General features: G+C 41.9%; 1 protein-coding gene across 4 annotated transcripts in view; it reads right to left on the bottom strand.

Moving 5' to 3' along the window:
- BRAF (B-Raf proto-oncogene, serine/threonine kinase) overlaps positions 1-21,642 on the bottom strand; it is a 79,482-nt gene extending 57,840 nt beyond the window's left edge. For 2 of the 4 annotated variants that reach the window (XM_074144488.1, XM_074144489.1), the window contains exons 1-2: positions 21,506-21,642; positions 6,446-6,547 (exon numbers count right to left, since the gene is read on the bottom strand). In XM_074144488.1, the coding sequence (XP_074000589.1) occupies positions 6,446-6,547; positions 21,506-21,640 (237 nt within the window). In that variant the 5' untranslated portion in view covers positions 21,641-21,642. Of the gene's footprint in view, positions 1-6,445; positions 6,548-21,505 lie in introns of those variants that run through there. The other 2 variants (XM_074144490.1, XM_074144491.1) reach the window with 1 other exon arrangement.
- Between the last annotated feature and the right edge of the window lie 3,238 nt (positions 21,643-24,880).

Here is a 24,880-nt window from a genome sequence, read left to right as displayed (position 1 = left end):
ACAGAAGTGCTGCTCACTCAGGAGCAGCAGAGTCAAAGCTACTTCTTAAATGGTGCAACCTATTGACAATAAAAAAACTGACCTCAGAAGTCAACAGAATTTGCATGATGTTACGCAGACGTGCCAAAAAAGTTCTGTTGACAAGATGATGACATAGGATTTTTCTCAAAAATATGCATATTTTTGTATTACATTTTATTTACACTATATTTGAAATTTGCTTTCTTGGGCCATAACCAGGCTATACATTCTAGTAATAACATCTAAGAAACAAAAAGCAACAAGTTAAATATTTTTTTTAAAAAAAATGATCTGGGACAAAGCCAAGTAGCAAAATATGGTTTCTTCTTCTCCCTGCCCCCTACCACATCTGGTTAGAAACGCAGTCTAAACTCAAGCAGACCAACTAGTTTTACCATGCTCTCTCCCCTCCTTAGTCAATTTTAGATAATATCCACACATCACAAGACTCTTAAAAGCCTAAACTCCAGTTTCCTTGTCTTTGAAACTGAGACTGTGTTTCTATTTAAAAGATGTCTGACCTTTTAGGCTGTTGATCGAATGCAAATCCCACTAAGTTAAATGGGAGCTGAAGATAGACAGTAACGTACGTCAGGACTTCTTCATTTAGTAAGACTCCTAAATCTGTACTTAGTCTAACTTTAGACACTCCAGTTTTGGTCCAACATATTTGATCAGCATCTGTTAGGAGCCTGGTAAAAATGAATCTGAATTTCCCCAGAGAACCTTCACGTTTCCCAGTGCCTGTACGCAGAGTTAGCATTTTCCTGGAATACCACAAACAGTCTGAAACAACCTGAGATTCAGCACTAAGATCCATTTCAGACTGTATCTGCCTGCTGTTCCAATAAGCATCCTCTAGACGAGCAAAGAGGTAATCTTCTTTAATTAATTAATTTGACCTCCTGCGTGGATTCTTCAGATATACAGGAATAAGGAATGAAATACTCTCCTGAAATTCAACAGCCAAACTCTCAAAAATGGCAACAGCAAGGCCTCTGAATAAAATACATTTAATATCCCAGGAAAAGAGAAAAATAGGGAGGGAAAAAAAGAATACAACCACCGTGGTTGTGGACAAGCATACCTCTACCCCCCAATTCTCATTTTAAACTGCTTCCAAGAGTGGGAAAGATGATTCCTTTAGAAATACTAGAAAGCTGACTGAGTTTTAAAACTTACTTTGATACCACTATCATTCTATCTATGCATTTGTATACTGTTTTATTTTGTGAGGAGTCCAAATAAAAAAAAAAAGCAGGCAGCTAAGTCATGTACTGTTAACTGAAGTAACCTACAGCTCCAGGACGCAACTTCACACCACGCGAAGAACTACTTACACGCAAATGGCCTAATACTTTTCAATTAACTTCTCACAGATTAAGTGTTCATAGATAATACTGTACACAGAACTGTGAGGCAAGAAGGACACACAATGCATTTTTGGAAGTTTAAATAGGTAAGGCCTCCCTGGACAGTCATTAAGAGTCTACAAAGGCTAACAAATCTGATTAAGTCATTTAAGCATGCTCTCTCCTTTCTAAGTTTGAGCTAACTGCTTTTGACCAGTCTGGACCTGGACAACCCCTTTCAGTTCGTGTACAGCATTTCTTCCCCAATGCTAAGTTGAAATGCACAGATTTTTATTGTCCTTTCCCTAACTTAGGTTCATCAGTACTTTGCTGGTAGAGACAAAAAAAAATTAATTTTGATGGCCGTTACAGAAGAATACACAGCTGCATTTTTTTAACCATTTTTGCCAACTGAATCCCAGCTTTTCCCAGTATCATAATATTAGGCTTCTTTGCAGTAAAGATTTCCAATATTTACAATGCTTAGACAAACCCTTAAGAAAAGGGTTTTTCCACAGTGAACCACGAACTGCGTATTTTGGGAAACAGCACTTCAAGGACAGATGTAACACACTCAGAAATTATGTGGGAAGATAAAAATCATTGATGTTTTCAGCTGCTGTGATACAGAGTGCTTCCAAAAAGTGTGGTAGAACCTACCGAGGATCTCCTGCAGCCTCTTTGCCAGAAGAAAAGAAAAATGCTATTAGTGATATTTCTACATCTACTGAGTCAAGCAGTTATTTCACATATTTGACAGTGATTTCCAGGAGTCTGTTAGATCTGAGATACATGTTCACACAAAGGTGATGGAAGAACTTAAAAACTAGGATTACCTAAGAAAGAATTTTAGCTGTAAGCCATTTTTAGATTTTAATACAGCCATTGCTTCCTACATTTATTATTGCTTCCCACTGGAACAAAGAGAAAAGTTTTCTTTGTGATCATATTAGAGAACATTGATAAGATTCTTGAAGCTATTACTAATTATAACAATTAGCAAAAAATTGTGTGGTTAATGACAAACGTTCTTTTATTCCTTCTGTTGCTTCCTACCCCTGTATCTTATACACACCCTCAGAAGTCTCTCTGCAGCTTTGGTCTCTTCCCTCAGGCCCTACTTTCCTGCCCAGAGAGGAGAGAGACAAGCCACCCGCTGCCCTCCAGCTTCATGCTACATTTTCCACTCCTGGTCATCCTGGGCAGGCTCTCAGGCCCTACTCCTCATGCTCTACAGTCACCTTCTTAAGGCTGTCACTGAGGAGTGATGGATCAAGGCAGGAAGATACCCCCGAATCCAAGTTCCCCTTCTTACAGGCATAATTAAATATATGCTGAATTCAACATAGCGCATGTCAATCACTTTCGGTATTTCAAGAAATCCATTCCTCTTTCATAGTCAATTGATGAATCCTGAAATGATGGATGCGACAACAGCTGTCAGTTTTAAAGTTCTTTTGATGTAAAATGCATTGAACCCCCTCCAGAATTAAAAAAGTCTGCCACAAAAAGACCCACTTTGTCGTCTTACTCAGATGAGCACAGAAACAAAAGCTTGTTAGCTTCTATTCTCTTGACCAGTTGAAACTAAGGCATAAACCCTTTTCATTTTTAAATGAGGTGTATGTTTTATATTCAGTGCACAAATTATTTTACTACAACCTTTGAATGCTCAATTTTCACAATGAATTTCTTTGTTCAATTCTTCAGCTTTCCTTTGCACACTTCCAGTCCCCCAACCCCTTCCTTTCCACTTTCAATTGAAATGCAGTTTTGTCACCAGGTTCAACCACAACTTTACTTAACAGGTCTACAAGGAAGCTCCAGCACAGGCCAGGAGCCAGCGCAAGGGGTGCTGTAAGTTCTGTGAACATGAGCAGTTAGTTAGATGCGTAAGAAATGAAGGATATAAAGCCAGGCAGGAGTACAAAAGGACTGAACAAACCCCATTGTACTGAAACTCAACACTCCAGAAGATGGATGGATAGCTGTCAAGCTTTTCATAGGTAGACAAAAAGGCATGGCTTTGCAGAAAGCCTTACAATAGCAAACTAGATATTTACAAGAGTGAAAGACAACCTGGGTGAAAGCAAAAGTGTTCATTTGCAGGTACTTAGCTAGCAATTGGCTAGCTTTGGCTAATTCCAACTTTTGCCAAGAGAAACAGACAACAAGCTTACTGATAGCACTCGAGATGGTCAACAGGCACAATTTACAGAAGTCTTTAAAAGTTGCTCACATTTTATGGAAGATGCAAAGAGATCACAGCAGTGGAAGGAAACAAAGGGAAGGGTGATGCAATTCAAGTAACAGACTACCAAAATTACGCATACAGATTCTGGAAAGCAGGGCAATGTTGCACTTTTCAGCCAGAAACGACACTTCACCAAAATGATTGAAACATAAAAGTCAGAAGACCATGGCCAGAGCATAAGTTACATTCACTTCCTGTTCAAGCACTTTGTGGGTACACAGACCACAGCACCAAGACCTAGACAACAGCCCAGGTGTGAAAGCTTGGGGGTGAAAGAGGGGTCATGCATAGGAGTCAGTGATGATGCACAGGTACAGAACTGAGCAACAGGCCCAATGCTGCACAGCGGCTCTCTACATAGAGAATTTGCTATTTCTAATGCATGTTAGAAGGATGAGTTATCTGTTGAACCACTTAAGCTACCCAGATGTACTCTATGTACTCTCCTGTTCTTCTTGTTCATATCAAAACTACTGTATTTCCTTAGTTCCACATTTCCTAGAAGAACATGTGTTATTCCATACTTAACCACAGTACATTCAGAGCTTTTTACATACAGCTTTGTCCTTTCATGCTGCAAACAGGGTTGTTCTGGCCCTTTTTCTGACAGGTGGAGGAATACAGAAAGTCAAAACATTCGCTCTAGCACTCACAGATTAGATTCAGGTAAATTGCTGCACAGCAAATTCTGACAATAGAAACCAACCCCTGTTCTTGACCAAGCCAAAAGCAGCCAAAAAAGCGGGAAATACGCAGAAAGGATGCACCAGACAACTGCTGCTGGGTTGAAATGAACAGTCAAGGGTAGACAGTAATCTTGTTTCTGACTGTACCAGGTACTCTGTAATACATTTCTTCTTTTTCTTTCCCTCATGCTTTAGTTCTACCACAGGAAATCTACACACTAAACAAAGTACAGTTTTGCAGGATTTAATTCTATTCACTTCAATCAATCCATCTGAGGATGATCTAATCTAAGATAACAATCATCCAAAAAGAAAGTTCCCTTCCTCTTTCACCCCATTTTCTAGATTCTTGGCTCACAGCTGCAAGCTCTTCCTCTTCCCTAACCTTAACAGCAGCCTTGGGGCTTGCTAGACTTCATCATGACTAAGTTCAATCTACTAACTGGATGGCAAACTAATGCAACACACCCAGAATATTTTCCTTCCAGGTTAATGATTGGAAATGTCTTAGCAATTACTGGTACTGCAAGTACCTAAACAAAGGTAGTGGAGGAACCACATAGCAAAGAGCCAGGAAAAGCAAGGCTTTTCATTTCAACGATGGTGGGCTCTTTTGATACGACTTGCTCTCTCACGGGATAATTCAACTGCAAAAGCAGAATTCCTGTCACTCTCACCTTCCTCCCAATGGCTTACTACTCCCTAGTCTGCACCAGCACTACTTGTCACAAGACTGACATCATGACCCAGCAGAGGAACACCCTGCTCCATCTTGCAGGGCTTCCCTACCATGTTGATGAGCCAGAGTTGCAGTTTCATCTCAGCGGCACATGGAACCATCAAACTACTTTAAGCTCCAACTATTTCAGACTTACCATACTCTTTACACTATCATAATAATTTCCTAGTACACGTTCACAACTGCAAATGCCCTCTTCCCTACCAATGAAGAACTGGAGAATAATCTAAAAACTTCTAGCACTGGGATCTCAGTTTCAATTTAGATACAAGCAAGGGAAAAATGGTTATAACGAACTACAGATTTCACTGCTTGAAATCCAGACTTAGAACAGATTAAGCTCATTATTATTGCTACTTGATACACAATCTGATGAAACCAACACACATGTGGCAATATTAAATCCAGACATATGAAATGAACCGGTTCATGTGAAAACAGAGGTGTGTTTATATACCATCGAGTGGTTAAAATAGTGATTAGCACTCACTCAATACTCCCATTTCACATTAGCAATAAGTAAAGCAACGACAGAGGGCCTCATTTGACCTTAACTGTTAAGGACGTTATGTCAACATTTGTATAATCAAGCTAGTGCCCTCCTCTGACATACTAAGATAAAAGATAGAGGTACCTCAAATAATGAGATCTTTATTTTTAATTACGCAGTGCCTTTAGGCAGCAATCACAATTTAAAAAACTACAAAAGAGGTCTAGTTGACCTCCAGTTATTTCAATACTTGAGAGAACCAAGAATAGGACAGGGTTTGGAGCAAGTGATACCCATTCAATTCCTAATAGATGCATGCAGTCCTTATTTATGCTCTTAATGGTCCTATGTCAATGCAGCTTTATGAATCTGGAGTGACGAAATAATACAGAAATTTAATTTGTAATTAGTTTAAAATTAGCTTAAAAATATTACACCACACTACAATTTTATGTATTACTTTAAGAAGTTCCCTTCTACTAATAGCATTTTTTGGACGGTACATGATTATTTGTCAAAGAGAAAAGAAAAAAGTTAACTGCTGTAGAGGCAATGTTAGTCTTGTAAGATGTTTTCATGTGCAGATGTATATATTTTCTTTAAACAACACAGCATGCCTTTTTCTGTTATACACGCACAATCTCCCTCGCCCCCCGCCCCCAAAAAAGCTATAACCACACCAACATAATTATTAGACCATGCCACTGATCTCCCCCTACTAATGCATACCACAAATCCCATACAGTTCCTTTCTATCCCCAGGGAAACAGTTCTAAGTTTCTAATACACAAGTAGAATATTCTCTTTTACTACAGATATTCTCAGTTTTAACATAAGATGCTTCATATAAGATTAAGATAACACACCATTAATCTAACCACATTCATTTGAATGTAAACTTACCTCTAAATATATCGATGGTGGGTTATGCTCTCCTCCAAATTTGTCTAGCAGTGCCTCTATATGTTCTTGTGTTAATTTAATCATCTGTTTGATATTCCACACCTAAAACAGAAAATTAAAAATTTTTATAATCCAAAGCCTAGAGAATTTGTCCTAAACCAAACAAATTACATTTTCTTGATACCTAATAACAGAAGTCCCTAATAAAAATATTTCAATTATCAGTAAAAGAGTACACAAAGCTATCCCGTTCATCCCCTGTCAGTAAGACACAGCTTGCTTCTGAGATAAACACAGAAAAATTCTATATGGTTTTAAAATTCAGGAACCATCGAATAAACAACTTTTAAGAATGGTTTATCTTTCATGTTTACCAAAACCATATTAAGTATTTCCTTGCAAGACTTTGCAGCCCAATTTCTACAGTACTACGAAGTTTAGTGAAGGAGTTCTTCCATCAAACCTTAAGTAATCTGTGTAAACAACATTCACAAAACCTAGACCTAGTCTTCTATTTGCATGGTGCTTCCTGATGTTCACAGGGATCCTCCTGTGTTTCAGTCTGTACCCATCGCCTCTGGGTCCCATCACTGGGCTCCACTGAAAAGAGACTGGCTCCGTCTTCCTTTCACTGACCCTTAATCATCTTTGTGGCCCTTCACTGGAGTGTCCCCAGTATGGCCACGTCTCTCTTTTACCGGGGAGCCCAAAACTGGACACAGTACTTCAGGTATGGCCTCGCCAGTGCTCAGTAAAATGAACCCACCAGATGAGTTTCCAAATACTGTTTTTGAAGATTGATAACGAATAACTTCCTTGCTCATATGTTATTTTCTGTTTTGTGCCATAACCACAATCTTGGTTCTCTCTTCTCTTACAGTAAAGATATAGAATAACAAATATAACTGAGCAACAGCAATATGCACAATGGAAGTGTGTTATTTAGGAGATGTTGGCAAGAGAATCAAACAGCCTCTAACAAGGGCAGAAATCTTCCTGCTAAGTTAATATCATGACAAGAGCAAAAACTGACTAATGAAGAAAATGAAAAATTTTGAAACTTGCTGCCAGGCTATGGCAAAAAATGTCTCTCGCAGAAGCTGAAGTTAAAGTCTACTGGAAGACAACATTGCTCAGAGGAGCTGAAAACAGTGCCCTGAACTACCTACTATACATCTGTGCACTAAACCAAGAACCTTTCCACAAGTGAGTCTTACAGGCAAACTTTATATGGATTTCTATCATCTTCGAAAGGCCATTCACACAGTTAAAAGTATGCTGAAGGCAGAAGGAAATTTATCAAAGTCAACCATAGCAACAAATCATTACTTGTTGCTCACAGAAATTGAAAACCTATTTTGTGTGCCATATTCATCAAAAGCCTTCTGACAAGCTGAAAAAACTTCCACAAATCTAGTATTGACTAGCATATTCTATCCCTAATCGAGTAGGCACAAGAACACATATGCCATGGCAAATTTCCAAGCTTCACAATTTCCCTTTAAGTGGCAAATTCTACTTATTTTTTACTTAAAAAAACCCTTACCTTCTGGCTTCCCATATTAGTGAATATGCTTATGCACAGATTTTTGTGGTCCAGAGCATCCCTTAACTAGATAGCTCCTTGAGAATCAACCCCTGTGCAAGCGTATTGCATCCTACTAGGCAGGATCTACGACTACTTCCAATTCAATTGAAGGAACTAGCCTTTTCCTAACTGGAATTAAGAACAAGTGCTCTGTGCAAGTGACCTCATGTGATTCAAAAAATATCTCTTTCTACACACCACAGTACTCACAGCTTTTACCTCACAAAAAAAAACAACCCACCAACCCATACTTGTTGCACTTACATAGCCAGCAGAGCCAGCAACTTCAGCCTTTCTTTTCTCCTCTCAAACTCGCTTGTTCAAATAAGTTACCTCAGCTAAATTCGCATCATGTGTGCTAGCCCAGCCTTCTAGACTTTGAGCCAAGACACATCCCTGCCATCTCTGTGGAAAAACATTTGGCTCTTAAGAATTAAATCTGAGTTCAGTAGCACTCACAGATGTATGAGTTTCTTGCAAATAAGACCTAAGCATACAGAAAATTGACTTGGATTTTAAGTAAGCATCTCATTTCCGATAAACACGCACATTCCAGGACAGCAGCAAAGAACTACCTAACAACAGAGAGAGTGAAAACATTAAATACAGAATCCTTTTAGCAATCAGTTCTGGACCAAAGAACTTTTTCCTAGACAACAGAATAAACCCAAGTTTTTCCAAGCTAAATGCATACACACTGATATTATTCTTTCCTTGAGATCTCACAGTAATCCCTTTATTCACACTTTCTCTAGAAGTAAAAGGAGACTGCAGAAGACTGCTGGTCATTAAGAAGGAACAGACTTATTTTCTGTTACTCTTATGGGCACTGCACTACACTTAACGAAACTCCACACCTATAGGAGTGTGGAAACCATAAAACCACCACTGCCAAGTATCTTGAAGAAATACAAAAATCAATGCCAGCCTAAGAGACAGTTGCTAGAAAGCTTAATGTACTCTGAAGTAAACTGCAGTACACCTTGTACTGTCCACATGCAAGTCCAGTCCCTTCCCAAAGGAAACAGCACAGTTATTTGAGTCACGCTGTTTCACTGTAGTTCCACGAAAAAGTAATGAATTCTTTAGAGCTTCGATAACCTTATCGTTTTTCCAAAAAAAGTATCAAATAAATTTATCTGTCTTATCCGGTAGCATTAGGTTAAGGTTATTCTCTATCACATGAGATTAGATTTGATTCTCCTTTTAGTGCTGCTGACACAGGGAAGCTGACGCAGGCTAACGTGGACACAGACAGCCACAAGACTGGAAATATTCCAGACACACTGGAATATATCAACTTGTATCTGCCTATTGTGGATAATTGTGCATTAATTTTGCAAGCAAGCACTCCCTTGCAATGTAATAAAGATGATGACCTATTTCAAGCCAGAGGCAAGTCAGATATGGTAGAAGCCTAAATCCATTCTATTCAGGGAAGACTATGGCTCCACAAATGTGAGGCTATAAGCCACAAGGTTATTTTTGCAGCCTTTGCTGCTTTCAAAACACACAGTGCCTGAGACAGCACAAAGCAAACTATCTTTTATACTTTTTGCACCTGCCATCAGTACTCAAGTCTTGCAGCACAACCCACCTCTAAGGTCTATGATTCACACTTGGTAGAAGACACCTGAGAGTTCAAATCTATTCTGTAAAGGAAAAAAAAACAACAACATTATTTGTGCAGGCACATTATGTCCTGCACTTGGATTATCACACTTGGTGATGATGGAGAATACTTTGATAGAACCAACTATGTAATTAATTAAATAAATAAATAAATAAGCATTTGATTTGGAAACGGTTTTATAAGGAGGACAAAATCATCAATAACTATCCAATACTATTCTAATCAGTCCCTTCAGGCTTCTTTCTTACAGAATCAATTCAATTGTTTGGTCCACTGAGCTAGGATCCACTTTGTCAGAAAACACTTTAGAAAGCCGTCATATGTGAGGTTGTTCTTAGCTGGACTAATGTCTGAACTAACTTGAAATTGAAGTATTAGAGCGAAAGAGAGGCAAGAGGACATATGAATGGGGTTAATAACTCAGAACCCCACCTCAGCATTTGCACATCAAGATGCAGAGTTTGCATCTTCCCAGTTTCTTTGCTGAAAAAATCAGTTACCTTTTCCTCACATTTTGATATCTTTTCCTAAGATACTTTCCCTCCTTATCAGCCTTGAATGGTGCTAGATCTCTTCTTGCCTCTTAAAAAGCTTGCTTTTCATTTTCTGCTGTCATCTGCTGGAACATGCACATAGAGTGGGAAGAACAGCCCTTTCCTTCTTCCCAGACTTCAGGCTCTAGCTCTTCTCCATCTCTGAGTGGAAGCTTCTCTCAACTTGCACACCCACTGTGTGAGTTTCTATATTGTTCCTACTCTCTGCTGGCTCTTCACACTTACCACACTTTCAAGAGTGCAGTTAAAATTTTTTGTTAAACAAGTATGAATAAAGAGTAACAGCTGAAAAATTTTATTGACTTGAAAACCAGCTTGCAATGGGTTTCAAGTAAGAGTTCACACAAGTGACATGAACGTCAACATGGAGGCTGCCTTTCCTAGTTTATCTTCCTCAACTGTTCATTAATGTCGGTGAATCATTTTTATCGCAGCTCCTTTTCAATGTCTGACATAGGAAATTTGACAGTGTGTTTTCATTGTTGGCTAGCTAAACAGTTCAGAATGAGTATGGTAAAATTTACAATCACAAATTAGTAAATAAAATACGGACAACAATACCTACAGAAGTTACTGCAGCAAAGAGAAAAACAATCTGGTATCTCTTTTTCCACAAAAGTCTATGAATGTATCTTTCTAGACTGATGAAGAAAGGCCTTGGAAAAAGATGTATAATAGTAGGTTCAAGAAGGAAAATCATCAAGAAAAGGTACAACATTTTTTATACCATCCAGTCTGATGACTAGGATCATAACTAGGTCAGCTAATACAGTGATGTGATCAGTAGGCATCTGCTGTAAGCACAGCAGATAGTAAAATATTAAAAAGGCTTCAAGATGAAAGCTATTTTCCGTTTCACAGGTAACATTTTTTAGGAAGGAAAGGCCAATTCTTAATCCCCCGTAACCAGCAACACAAGTTTTCAACTATGTCCATTGTGACACTGTTCCTGTTAAGGGAAAAAAAAAAACCAAAACCAAAAACCCCACACCAAAAAAACCCCACCACCAAAACCAAACACCCAACAACTCCCTCCCTACTCCAAAAAAACGTAGGAAACGTCTGACCAAGTTAACACTCAAGTATCAGAGTATCATCTTTGAGGAGTTGGTAGCAGAAACTGTATTGCAAAAACTCAGTGGCAGACTAACTCTGCGATTCTAAGACAAACACATTCAATAAAAATCTTGCTTTCTTTACCAGAGGACTTCCAGCACACGAAATCCTGGTATTACTTAGTTTTTCCACTCTCATTTATTTGCAAACCATCAGTTGCAACTGAGACTAATCTATGTTTTTTCCTTTAATTCTAAACACAAATTGATTTGCTCATCTTTCAGCCCTAACCTAAAAGCGGAATAAATAGCCTTTCGGTCTGTTGGGCCTTTGCCTCTTGTCTCCTCTTTAACAAAAGGAATTCAGACTTCAAATGTTCCTTACTTCTTGTAAGCGTCTAAAAATATTTTTTTTAAATACCATGACAAATTGTAAAGGATAAAGCTCAATAAAGTCTGCCCTTGTAACATAACCAAGCAGTTTCTCTATAAAGACAAAGCCACCAAGAGTCTTAGCTAGTGGTTGCTCTGCAGCTTACACCAACCTAGAAGGTGGGGGCAATTATTGTATTGTCCTTGGCTATCTACCCCTGCTCTCTTCCTTACTTTTTCTCCAGAACTTAAATCTTTGGCTGAACAATTCCCGTACGCTAAACAAGCACAAAATTGCTCTCTTTGTCAAGGTTAGTTTTCTGCCAGCCTCCTGTGCTGAAACAGCTTGGCGAAGGACCCAGTGACCACCTGAGCCAGTGCAAAAGTCACCTTTCCTCTCTACAGCCCACAGTTAGATGGGTTCAGACTACCACGAAGCAGCGGCCTTCCTGTTCAAGTGTCAATTCTCTTTCATTCCCCGACTTTTTCCATCATCTGCCATCTTTGCTGCTTGCTGCTAAGGAGAATTTGCCCCCCGGCACTATAAAAAGGAAAGTTAACAAGTGTTTTCTTCCACAGTAGAACAGCAGAGTGTGAAAAATAAGAGGTGTCTGTATCCACCATTTAAATCATTAACCACCAGTTGCACGGCTTTCTTTGATCTAACTAAATCTTTAATTCCACATTCCTCGAGGCTTTTGCGTTGCATTACTTCTCGTCTCTTATTCACTTTGGTACTAATTCAGTAGTCATGAGGATCATGCAGAGATCAAGTTCTTGTACAATTCACTGTATTTACATGTATGAATTTAACAACTTGTCTCTAGACTGTGACGGGTTTAAAAGAAAAAGAAAAGGGAGAAAAAAATATCTATCCAGATTTCCTAATTTATTTTTGCTTTAGAGAGGTAACTACCACAGACTCTCAACATGTTAAATCCATACAGCAGTGAAATTTTAAAAAATACTATCATGCATACACCAGACTATTTCTCTGCACACCTTAAGCTGAAGACAAGTCATATTTGTAATGGAAAGAAAGCAGCCAACCAGCTCATTACAATAATTGCCTATAAGAAGCAAATGCTAGTAGGGGAGAGCTCTCACAGAGCTTGGGTCACGTTAATTAAAATGACAAAACAAATAAACTCAGTCTCGGCTGAACTACAGAACTTGTTCTGCTCTCTCCTTGCCAGAACAAACAATTACTTAGACTATCCAGAAAAGACAGTCAGCACCTATTTAAAAGTTCATGTTACCAATCCATAAAATAATTTGTTAGACACTTTGCAACATTCCACCACTAAACTACTACTACACCGTGCATGTGTTTTCTACCAACCAGGTAGAAAATGTAATAGACAGATGGAATTGTTAGTCAAATATAAATATATTTTGTTTGTTCAGAAATATCTGTGATCCAACGAAGTAATTGAGATATCCCATTTTTATCACAAACAGGTCTCAAAATCTGAAACAGAGCAAATGTACTTTTTTTTTTTTTAATTGTATAACACAAGTAATTTGCTCCCAATCACAGAAAGCAGCCACAAATAGAAACTGCCACAGAAACCACATTCTCCTAAGTTGCATTTTGTGTTCTACTCAGCAGATCATGCTGCCTTAGTAACCCTAGTACCAACATGAAAAATGAAATAATTTAAAAGGCAGAATTGGCTCCTTGCCACCCATTGTAGAGTTAGAAGATTTAAAAAAAAAAAAACCCAAACCAACATACAACAGCTACTATGAAATGATGTTGAAAACAACCATCTTGTTTAGAAAACTTAAAAAAAAAGAAAACCAAACATTGAAAAAGGTATTTTCATTTGATTCAGTCAAACTTCAGCTGATCAAACTGGAGAACTATTTAGTACATAAAACCTTCTGCACAACTTACAACCTATAACCACTGTATCAAGAGACTGGAAAAAGTTACATCAATTTTCAATGACGTACATAAGCTTAAAAACATCACAAGAGACTTTATTAGCACTTACAAATTGTAGCAAAATTATGAGAATGCTTAAAGAAATCCTTTCTGAAAGCTACCTCAGATGATGCTAGACTTATCTTTAAATCTACATTACTTACAACTAATTAGAGAGAATGTTTGACCTATTAAGATTTAATGAATAAATTTACAAAACCAGTTCAAAGATTGAAGCACCAATATATAACCATCCAGTTTCAAACACCTAGATACTACCAACTTCTTTAAGTCATAATGATGCATTTTATTTCATGTTGCTTTTATAGCGCTCTTCAAACACCATTAGTGAGTAACTAGTACTAGAGATTAAAAAAAACTATAGACACACTACTGAGACTTCAGAGATGTGCAGCCTCAAAACAATCCCTTCATCTGAAATAAAGTTTAAAATAATAATTAAAAGTTACCAAGTCTGTGTTCCGAGTGACAGAAAATGCTGACTGAACACAACGTAACCCCATTTGAAAAGTATTTACTAATCTTGTGCATTTAACAACAGCTTTACTAACGACTATACTGTTTAAGGGGACCCACTACGTAACAAGTATTATTTTAGAGCTCGTATCCTCCTTTTTGTGGTAAAAAAAATAAAATCCTACCCACTTAGTTATGCACCACATTTTTAAACAGTACGTATATTTTGCCATTAACAACTTTACTTGTTTGCCTTCTAGGAGAGAGATTTTAAAGAAAGTTGATACCCTTTATGTAGAAATTGAATTGCCTCTCCATACTAAATTTTGTGCAGGTATACTGGGAGAACCCACAAAAATATTTCACTTGCTCAGAACTTTAGAAAAATAAAAGCTTCCTTCAGTGCCCAAACACACTCCTATGATCTCCTGAATTCAGTATCGACAGTGTGGAGGATTCATTTGATACCGAGCACTCTACCTGCACTGCAGAACAAGCTCCATTTTGATAAGAGCACGGGTTCTATTTTCTGATCTTTAATGTTCACGTTGTTTGGGGAGCATTCCGGTGGGATGATAACTGGCAGCACCCTTCCCTGAGAACTCCTGCCTGAACTGACAGCACCTTCGGACAATGGGAATGGTTAAAAATTAGACCTTTGCCTGTTTCACCCTTTTTTTTTTTTTTGCAAGGGTGAAACATAATATGTTTCATTTTTAATGAAATCAAAAACTGTTATCAGAAACAGAATAAAGAAAGGCACTGTTGCTGCCATGCAAAAGCTAAAAAGGTGGAGTAACAAGCCAGACACTTGCAGCAAAGGGTTTAAACAGGAAAAAATGAAGAAAAGGCACGTAATTCTGCATCAAGAAGCCTTGTTTAACTTTAGCACTGACCACAGAAGAGGAAATCAGTTGCATAAATACGTATTTCATCGTTTTGGAAAGAAGCTGTGCGCAGGAGGGAAGACTAAGAGCATTCCATATCACGCCCAAAAAGCTCAAGAGCAACTGGAATAAAAAAGCTGAAGCAAAGAAGCACATATATTGCATACCGACTCCTGTACCCTGCACTAGCTATGAGAAAGTAGCTGTGTTCACACACACTGATGTGTGAACAGTTGAAAAATTACGAAAACCATCTCACACCTCAAAAACCTAAATACTGTACCTAGAACTCTCACATGGTTAAAGCTGTTAGAAAATTATACTTACTGTACGAGAAGCTCATAGAGGACTTCCAAGTCCCTGGCGCACTGGCAAAACTATGGCACGTAATCATATTTCTGTGCAAAGTATGCTGAGAAGCAATGCAGAGATACCAAGTAAGATTGTTACAACGGAGCATGGGAAAAGCTCAAGACCATAAAGATCTAACGTGTCAGGATCTAAAACCTGGCAAGTCCAGCTAAGGAAGCTTCAGCTGATCAAGACTTCTCATTCAAATTTAAAAAATATTAAAAAAAGGAGGATGGAGCCAGACTCTTTTCAGTGGTTCCCAGTGACAGGACGAAGGGCAATGGGCACAAGCTGGAACATAGGAAGTTCCATTCAAATATGAGGAAAAACTTCTTTATGGCAAGGGTGACAGAGCACTGGAACAGGCTGCCCAGGGAGGTCGTGGAGTCCCCTTCTCTACAGATCTTCAAGACCAGCCTGGCTGCAGTCCCGAGTAATGTGCTCTAGGCAATCCTGCTTTGGCAGAGGAGTTGGACTAGATGATCTCTAGAGGTCCCTTCCTACTCTGACAATTCCGTGATTCCATGAAATGAAGGCCAGTGCAGTTCCAAAAGAGAGGGGTGGGACCATCATATAACCACTACTTCCCCTACCCACATTCCTTTTGTCTCCTACCTCACAAGAGTTTTGGAGCTCTTTGGGTGCCATGTTGAGGAGACCCAGTTCACTAAGCTTGGAGGAAAGTAACCCAGCAAAAGCGATGCCAATTTTCTTCCGCGTTACTGAGTTGAATCAACTTGGGAAAGGACCTATGTGGCACTAAAGTGGCACAAGGGAGCCAATCTGGCTGAGTGGCCCAACGCAGGCACAGGCAACAGCCAAACCTCCCCTCTGGGTGGCAGAGCATCACGTGATGGACTTCAGTGTAACTGCAGTGATAGGGATCAGCATCAACACTTAGGGACTAGTTATGACAGAGTATTTCTACTATAGTAGTATACATTACACCCCCCTTCAGAAGTGACTTGTTCAAGTTGAAAAGAAAACCTTACATAAAACTTACACTTGGCCAAAAAGCATCTCCAAAAAAACCCTTAAACCTGAAGCAGCTTCTAGGTACAACTGGACTGGAAGAAAAACAGCGATTTCACAATCATTTGAAACTTTTTCTTTTTCCCTTGGAAGTAAAAAGAAAATTATGTTTCCTTCTAACCGAAATTCTCACCAGAATATTTCGTGCAGCCAACTTTTCTACAGAAATAGTAACTAATAAAACTGAACTACAGATTTGTTACAAAATAACATAACAAAGTGAAATATTGGAGCTTAAAGGAAATCTGAGGTTTTTTTCAGCTTGTTTTAAAAAAAAATAGTTACCATCAGAAGATTGCCCCATATTAAAAAACAAAACACAAATCTCGTTTGGTCTACAGTATTTTTAACTGCATGCAACAAAAGAATTGCCTTTCGTGGCTAAACCAGTGTCAAGAAGGATATAATTAGAACAGCTTTAAAAATAAGAGGTCTTTGAGTTTAACAACTACAACAAAATACAAATGGGAATAGCATTAGTGGCTTAAGTAACCACATAAATTAACAAAAAACTCAGTACCAAACACTTCGTATCCAACCAGTTTGCGGATATTCCCGCAGACCTGCAACCAACAGAGACAAGAAACAAGCCTCCAGAGACAAAAACTTTTCATAAAAAAGTTACTACTCTATTAAGCAAGTTTTGTGTAATCAAACAAGCTACCACAGGACAGAGGTGTTAATCCTATTGTCTTTGGGGAAAAACATCATAAACAGAAATTTCTTTCATATCCCCACTAAACTCAAGCATTCCAAGGTTGTGTTCTAGTGTTCGAACTACCTTGCCACAAATACATCATAAAAAGCCAAAGGAAAAAAACAGATGAGAGGTTATCAAAGTCATTGCCTTTTCCACACCTTGATCAACTCTCCTCCATCACTCCTGACACAGGTTTGCCTGTGGAGGTGACAAAACCTACTAATGGACATTTTATAAATAAGTTAAGAAAAATTATTTTCATGCTTCACTATACCTAGTCATAAAGAAAAAGGTCTAAATGCAATGTGAAACCATCTCCTCTGCTACCATTTAAGCTCACTTCTTCTGGCAGTAATTGCTACAAGCCTGGAGAACAAGTTATTTGCATTCTTCTTTGCATCAGATTTGACAATTTCCATTTCTTTTTTAAACAACCTCGGGGTTTTTTTTCAGTCTTTCCTCAAAGCTCTGACCTTCTAGACTTCAGATGACTGTAATTATTCTTCTCTAGACTCTCTTCAGCTAGACCATGTATTTCTTGAAGCTGTGACCTGAAGTCAGACATAGTATTTGGCTAAGGCCTTTCCCATGCTGTGCAAAACAAAAGAATTACTTCACTTATCTTTTGAGATACCTCATATCCAGCTAATATTCTGCAGGAGTGTATCTTGCAGCTAAAGTTTAACTTGTCCTCACTATTAAATAGGATGTCATTCACAGACTATAAAGTTAGCTCAATCACTGAACACACATGCAATGAAACATAATTGAGATTCAACATAAAACGCATTCCCAAAACTACAAAAGCAACAAAGTTAAAAAATTGTTCTCTCTTTTCAACTTTTCAAATAAGTAGCATGTTTAATTGTAAACTTTACAAAGAAATAGAAACTTAAAAGGAAAGTTATTCTAATTCTCAGCACCATAGTTCCCTAAATGTTCCTGCAACAATAACAACCCCAGTTTTTCTTGGTGCACCTACAGTACTTTATGAGAACCCACCACTTACTTCATATTATAAGGTTAGAGGCGCCTTTTCATTCTGTGCATTTTCTTCTTCTTCTTAAATCTGTTTTATAAGATTATAGTTTCTAAATATATAACTAATATGCATGCAGGATAAATTCCAGCATTGCCTCCTAGAAAACGATCGACCATCCAACAGCTCAGGCCCACACTTCACAACCCTTCAAAGCCTTTTTTTCATCTTCCAAAGAGCAGTTCAGGGCACGAAGCTCCGAGTACAGAAAATCCCACTTGAATTATTTAATATTGGTGTAAATAATCTCTAGCAACAAGAACAGGGCCTTTCCTCCCAGCTGTCACACACTCTACTATATCAACAACCCTGTAATGCTCTGAAAACCTTCCATCCAAACAATTTCTTGTCCCGAGAATTCATCCCTGGGGTAGAAGCCAACCTACACGCCTCCAGACGCCAGCACTCATCCTGGACCTCCCAACACCAGCAACTGAATGGTGAGCGGAAGAGGAAAGTTTCTGCTAAATTAATTTACCCCTACCCTTTTCAAATCCTTATGCCTCCAAGTATCTATTTCCTAAACGTACTATATGAGTGCAGGTGCAACTCTTTGTACTAATCTTGAATTGTAATGTGGAAGAAAAAAAAGCTTTAGCTTATGTAATGACTTCATTATTAGAAGATGATTTTTCATATCAGCAGTTAGGCTACTGAGGCAACTTCTGAAGAACTGAATTTAATATTTAATTAAAAACTGCCCACATGCTGAACGCTATGGCTTAAATTTGTTTTTCAAAACCCCAACCCTCAAACTCGTAAGCAGCGCCGATGTAGTTGTAACCAGCACAGCAGCACTCAATTACGATCTTGATGCAGAATACCTTCTTTACCAAAGGGCTCCAGCTTATAAGTTTGTATAAGACTGCTTCAAGGTCTGTCATAGATTCTGCTTCTCCACCCCTCTTTTAAAACTAGAAACTGAGTCTAGACCTAAAGGCTTTCCTTCTGGAAATCAGGACAGCTGTTCCCGAAAGATTATAGGGATCTAAAACTTTTCCAGGTTCTCTTTCCTCAAAATAAGTGAGGTTATGCTCCTTAATGGGCTTCCACAGCAAGGTTACTCTTAAAGCTTAGATTTACGTTGTCTTGAAGGAACGAACCACTGGGACATGTACTTACATTAGAGCCATGAGTCACTTAGAAGCACTTCAGTATTTTTCTAACTTATGTCACTTTGACTTTGCTTTATGCTTTACGTTGGCTTGTTTTTGTATTAGGGATAGTTTCCATTTCACCCATATCAGCAATTTTTTGGTCTTGAACTTTATTAAAAGTACAGGTTTAGATGAAGTAATAGGCGCACTTATATAGTAAACAAAATGTAATTAGAACTAGTTAAACTAAAAAACAAAACCACATCAGAAAAAGTTGCTAGCACCAGCTCTGCCTTAGACCTGCGTGTTTCAGTATTTCCAATGTGTAAAACATTTCCTTTTAAATAATACAAAAATACCCCTACACACTTCCTAACCGTGAATATATGCACCCATACTCGTGAATTACCAACCTCTCTGTTTGGCAGACACCAGACTGCTTCTTTCCCTTCTCTGTCATACAGAGCTGTAAGGTATTCAGAGGAGGGGGAAAAAGCTACACTGTGCAGTTTGGCATTTGGAGTCAGATCTAATGACCGACACAGGCTAAAACAGTTTTGAAGTTCAAGTGACTTACAGCAGTTTCACAAACAACCCCCTTGGTATGAAAACTGATTTTTAAAAAAAGTCTTGCCTCCTGGCAGTGCTTTCCCCTCTCCTCTCTCTTGCACTGCAGTTTACCTACCCAACTCAGCTGTATTGATATTACTGTTTCCAGGACCACAACATAAACCAGTTATTGAAATGATTCCACAGAGATCTGGGTTTCTTTTTATGGCAGAAATAACTGAGAAATTCAGTTCTGTGTACAGTTGTGCCAGCTCAATTGGGGTGACAGAAGTCAGTGAGAAGCTTTTTAACTTCATTTTGCTGCTGAAAGGAAACATTTGTCAAACCCCACTCTTTTAGGTATTTAGGTTTCTCAACTAGTTGAGAGTTTCTCCTTACTCAGGAAAGTTAAGACTAGACTTGCATTACTCAAAGCACTTAATCGTCCTGCTGGTTAGGTGTTAAATACATGGATACTGCTGAGTTTTGCCTCCCTCAGCAAGTAAGCCAGTAGCTTCTTAGGATGAGGGAATCAATCTCACCTCTCACTAGCATCAATGGGAGAAAACACCTTCCCTATTTCTCCTTTCCAGCCACCTGCCTGGCACAAGCTCTAGTACTCGTCAAACTGTTCAACTCAGTAATTCCACTATAATCCGCTATGCTATTAAAAAAAAAAAAAAAGGATAAAAAGATAGCCTTTTTCTGGTGAGCTGGGAGTCAAACTGGACCATTCCATGAGCTGATGATCCAAGCTAGCTCATTTTCCCTGCTGGAGGCTCTCCCCCCAGAGCAGCAAGGAGCCGTTACCTGGTGGGCTTGGCACCTCATGGGGCAACAAGAGGTCCTGTACCAATTACACACACGCTCGGGAAAGCTGAGCTGAAATAATCTTCAGCAACTAACGCTCAGAACGAGGCAGCAGAGCTTCTGGCATCTGTATTTACCTCCAGAACAGACTTGATGCATGGCATCTGCAGCAACTCCTTCTGACTTCGATGCCTACAGTACGCGAATCTGCAAAATACCTCCTGTTGTTACGGCACGTTTTATTCCACCTTCTGCAAACGTTTCGGAAGCGTTAGCAACTTGCTTTAACCCTAGCAAAACAGGTAGTACCGCTCCGTGCTCTGTGGGATTGGGAAGTTAAGTAATATGCCCCCAAAACACAGGAAGTGTGTAAGGGAGACACAGACTAGAGGCCCGACACCCCCCTGTTCCTCAGCGCTTCCTCACACCCCTCCTGCAGACACAACGAGCCAGGCCGACACCCACACGGGGAACCGTACCCCGACCCTGGTTTTAAAATATATTTCAGTTGTTTCAAAACCACCGCCGGGGGAAACCGATTATAAAACCTCCGCCCGGCCGCAGCCGCCCGGTACCAGCACGCCTGACAGCCGGGGCACGCCGGTGGGCTCGTCTGAAACCAGACCCCGACCCGACACCCCTCCCCGGCCGGGGGAAGCCCCGGCCCCCGCGGGCGCAGCACGGCCCGCCCCCGGCAGAGAGCGGGCCCCGGCGCCGGGGGGTGCGCGGCGGCAGCGAGGCCGCGGCCCGGCGCGGAGCCTCCCCGCCCCAGCACTGCATCACCGGCGGCGGCAGGAGCCGGCGGCGCCCCCGGCCGCCGGAGGAGGGGGAGGAGGCCGGGGCCTCCCCGCAGCGGGGATCCCCGCCGCCGCCGGCCCTGCGCCGCCGCCCCGGCCGGGCCGGGACCGCCGGCAGCCCCCGGGAGCGGGCCGGGAGGAGGGGGCGGGATGGGCGGCGGGTGGCTGCCGCCGTGCGTGTGGCCTCACCTCCTCCGGGATGGCCGGGTCGCCGCTGCCCGCCGCGTAGCAGGCGCCGAGGGCGGGCGGCGGCGGCTCGGGCTCCATGTCCCCGTTGAAGAGCGAGGCCCCCTCCGCGCTGCTGCCGCTGCTCAGCGCCGCCATCTTGGATCGAAGCGCCGGGGCGAGGGCGGGGGAGGGGGGAGCCGCGTCCCCGCCGCCGGGACGCCCCCAGCCGCGACCCGTAGTGGGAAGGGGGAGGGGAGGGGAGGGGGGGGGCGAGCGCAGATGCCGGCCAGCTCCCAGCGGCCCGCGCCACCGGCACGTCACGCCCGGCCCGTGACGTCACCCAGAATCGCCGCACGCCGGCCACTGCGCATGGGCCGCCTGACGTCACCGGGAAACACCCTGGCGTCACGGCGCGACCACCCCGGTCGCCCTGGGAACTCGAACGTGGGGCTTCGGTCACGCCCCCTCGGCGCGGCCACGCCCCCCCCACGCGGCGCCCCCTAGCGGCGCGGAAGCGCAGCGGGCGGCGGAGGGCGCTTCCCCCCGCGGGACCGGTCCCACTCTCGGTCCCGATCCCTGCGCGCTGGGAGCCGGCGGGGCTGGCGGCGGCGGCGGAGGGGTCGAACACCAAATGCCGGGGGTTCTGCGGCAGGGTCGCAGCACCGCCCGGCCCCCGGGTGCTGCCGTGCAGCGGCGGCGGTGGCAGCGTGGGGAGCCCCGCCAACCACAGGTGGAACGAACACGGGGCTGAGGTGCCGGCGGGGTTCAGATTAGGAACAAATGGGATCTGTGATCCTTGACCTGCTGGAAAGCAGCTCTGCAGAGAGGGACCTGGGAGTCCTGATGGGCAACAAGTTGACCAGGAGCCAGCAATGTGCCCTTGTGGCCAAGAAGGCCAATGGGTCTCCTGGGGTGCAACAAAAAGAGCATGGTCGGCAGGTCGAGGGAGGTCATCCTCCCCCTCTACTCTGCCCTGGTGAGGCCACATCTGCAGTACTGTGTCCAGTTCTGGGCCCCCCAGTTCAAGAAGGACAGGGAACTGTGGGAGAGAGTCCAGCGGAGGGCTACAGAGATGATCAAGGGACTGGAGCACCTCTCTTATGAGGAAAGGCTGAGAGACCTGGGTCTGTTTAGCCTAGAGAAGTCTGAGAGGGGATCTCACCAATGCTTATAAATATCTAAAGGCCAGGTGTCAAGAGGATGGGGCCAGACTCTTTTCAGTGGTGGCCCAGCAACAGGACAAGAGAGAACAGACACAAACTGGAACATGGGAAATTCTATCTCAACATGAGGAACAACTTCTTTACTTAAAAGTGCCAGACCACTGGAAGAGGCAGCCCAGAGAGGCTGTGGAGTCTCCCCCTCTGGAGATATTCAAAACTCGCCTGGACACATTCCTGTCCGACGTGCTCTGGGTGAACCTGCTCTGGCAGGGGAGTTGGACTAGATGATCTGCAGAGGCCCCTTCCAACCTCTACCATTCTGTGATTCTTCCATACCACATGAGCGAATCGTGTGCTGGGACAGGAATGCAGTGAGAGTGGTGACCAGGCAAGGGAGGACAAAGACTGCCAGACCCTCAGCCAGTGTGACATCGTTTGACAAAAAATACTGTTGTGACTTTGAGGTAAATCTTTATAAATATGTACCGTGCGACAATGACAGAGATACTTCCAAAAATCACATTTTCATCTGGAATTGCTGCCCCTACTCTGGTTATAACTAAAATAATTGAATTGATAAAACATCCTTATTTTTTCCATTGATGGCATTTAGGCCTTAAGCTGCCACAAGCTGGTGATTTATTTACATACAGGGCTTCAAGCAAGAGAAGGGTCTGGCCATGAGCTCAGCAGAATCGGGACCCCTTCCTTCTCCTTGGTAACACCCGTCTCTCATCCTCTGGCCAGCTTTGTCCAATCTGGAGGTCTGGGAGCAGATCCCAGTTTCCGAATACTGAAAGGCTGAGAGAGCTGGGACTCTTTAGCCTGGAGAAGAGAAGGCTGAGGGGAGACCTTGTCTATGTTTACAAGTATCTAAAGGGTGGGTTGAAGGAGGATGGAGCCAGACTCTTTTCAGTGGTTCCCAGTGACAGGACGAGGGGCAATGGGCACAAGCTGGAACATAGGAAGTTCCATTCAAATATGAGGAAAAACTTCTTTATGGCAAGGGTGACAGAGCACTGGAACAGGCTGCCCAGGGAGGTCGTGGAGTCCCCTTCTCTACAGATCTTCAAGACCAGCCTGGCTGCAGTCCTGAGTAATGTGCTCTAGGCAATCCTGCTTTGGCAGGGGAGTTGGACTAGATGATCTCTAGAGGTCCCTTCCAACTCTGACAGTTCCTTGATTCTGTAAATACGAGTGTCCGTCCTGTCTGCACCTTGTCTGCGTGATGGGATGTGCACGGCCTGTCCGGCTCACCAGGGAAAAAACATGGGCTCACGCAGCAGGAGGTGCAGTGGGCTTTGGTCCTCTGGTGTGGACAGAGGAACCGGGGTGGAAGGTAGGGTGCACTGGGAAACACCGCTCCCTCTGGCTCAGAAATTAGGGGGAGCTGGAGCCGGCAGCCACCGCTGCCCCCCAAAGCCTGCTGCTCCCCTGATGTCCCCAGTGTGTCAGAGCGCTCTTGTTTAAAGTAAAAAAATTGACTTGTGTCATATCCCTGCCTGCCACACCCATGGAAAAGCCGCTTACACACATAAAACGTTCACTAAATCCAGTGTTTTAAGTTGCTTTCTTGCTGAAAAGCTCTTTATGATGAACACCAAATCGGTAACAGTATTTTAATGCGTTGCAAAGAAAAGCTAACAGAAGAGCAGCAGGATTTTGAAGAAGGTGTGGTGCTCTATCACAACCTGGTGTATTTTATGGTAGTCAATTAAAATACTAAGTTGAAACACGCAAGTGCAAACATCCTTATCTTTGTTTATCTATCTCGAATTGTGAATACGTAACCATACAACCTCTTAATGTAATAATCCTGACGATAGATTTGAGGTTTACATTTCACCTTTCACGCTGGGGCCATTGGTGTGTGGAAACGTTTCCCGTGCAGTTCGATGCTGGCAGCGCTGTAACTGGTAAATAAACGCAACACCAATTTAGTGGACAAACACAGCAAAAACCACGATGGCGTCAGGAACAACACACCCCAGGGGGTATGGAACCCATTAATTTAGCTGAGGGTCTTTCCTGTAGAAAGCTACACAGTATTAAACACCTCCTGAACACTAATGAGAAATAAGCAAAATGATCTGGCTAATATTTTAAATGTATTTTAATTGATTATCTGACAGGCTACGCTTTCCTGAGGTAGATAGGAGCCTAGGTTTTCCTGTGACTGGTGGCCTGCAGTGCAGTCAACAAAAAGGCTCTACAGATGTGTAAGAATCAAATG

The sequence above is a fragment of the Numenius arquata genome, chromosome 2, assembly GCF_964106895.1.
Source record: "Numenius arquata chromosome 2, bNumArq3.hap1.1, whole genome shotgun sequence".
In the NCBI taxonomy this organism is placed as follows: Eukaryota; Metazoa; Chordata; class Aves; order Charadriiformes; family Scolopacidae; genus Numenius; species Numenius arquata.
Note: the sequence above shows the minus strand (reverse complement) of the source record. Positions and strands in the feature narration are given on the sequence as shown.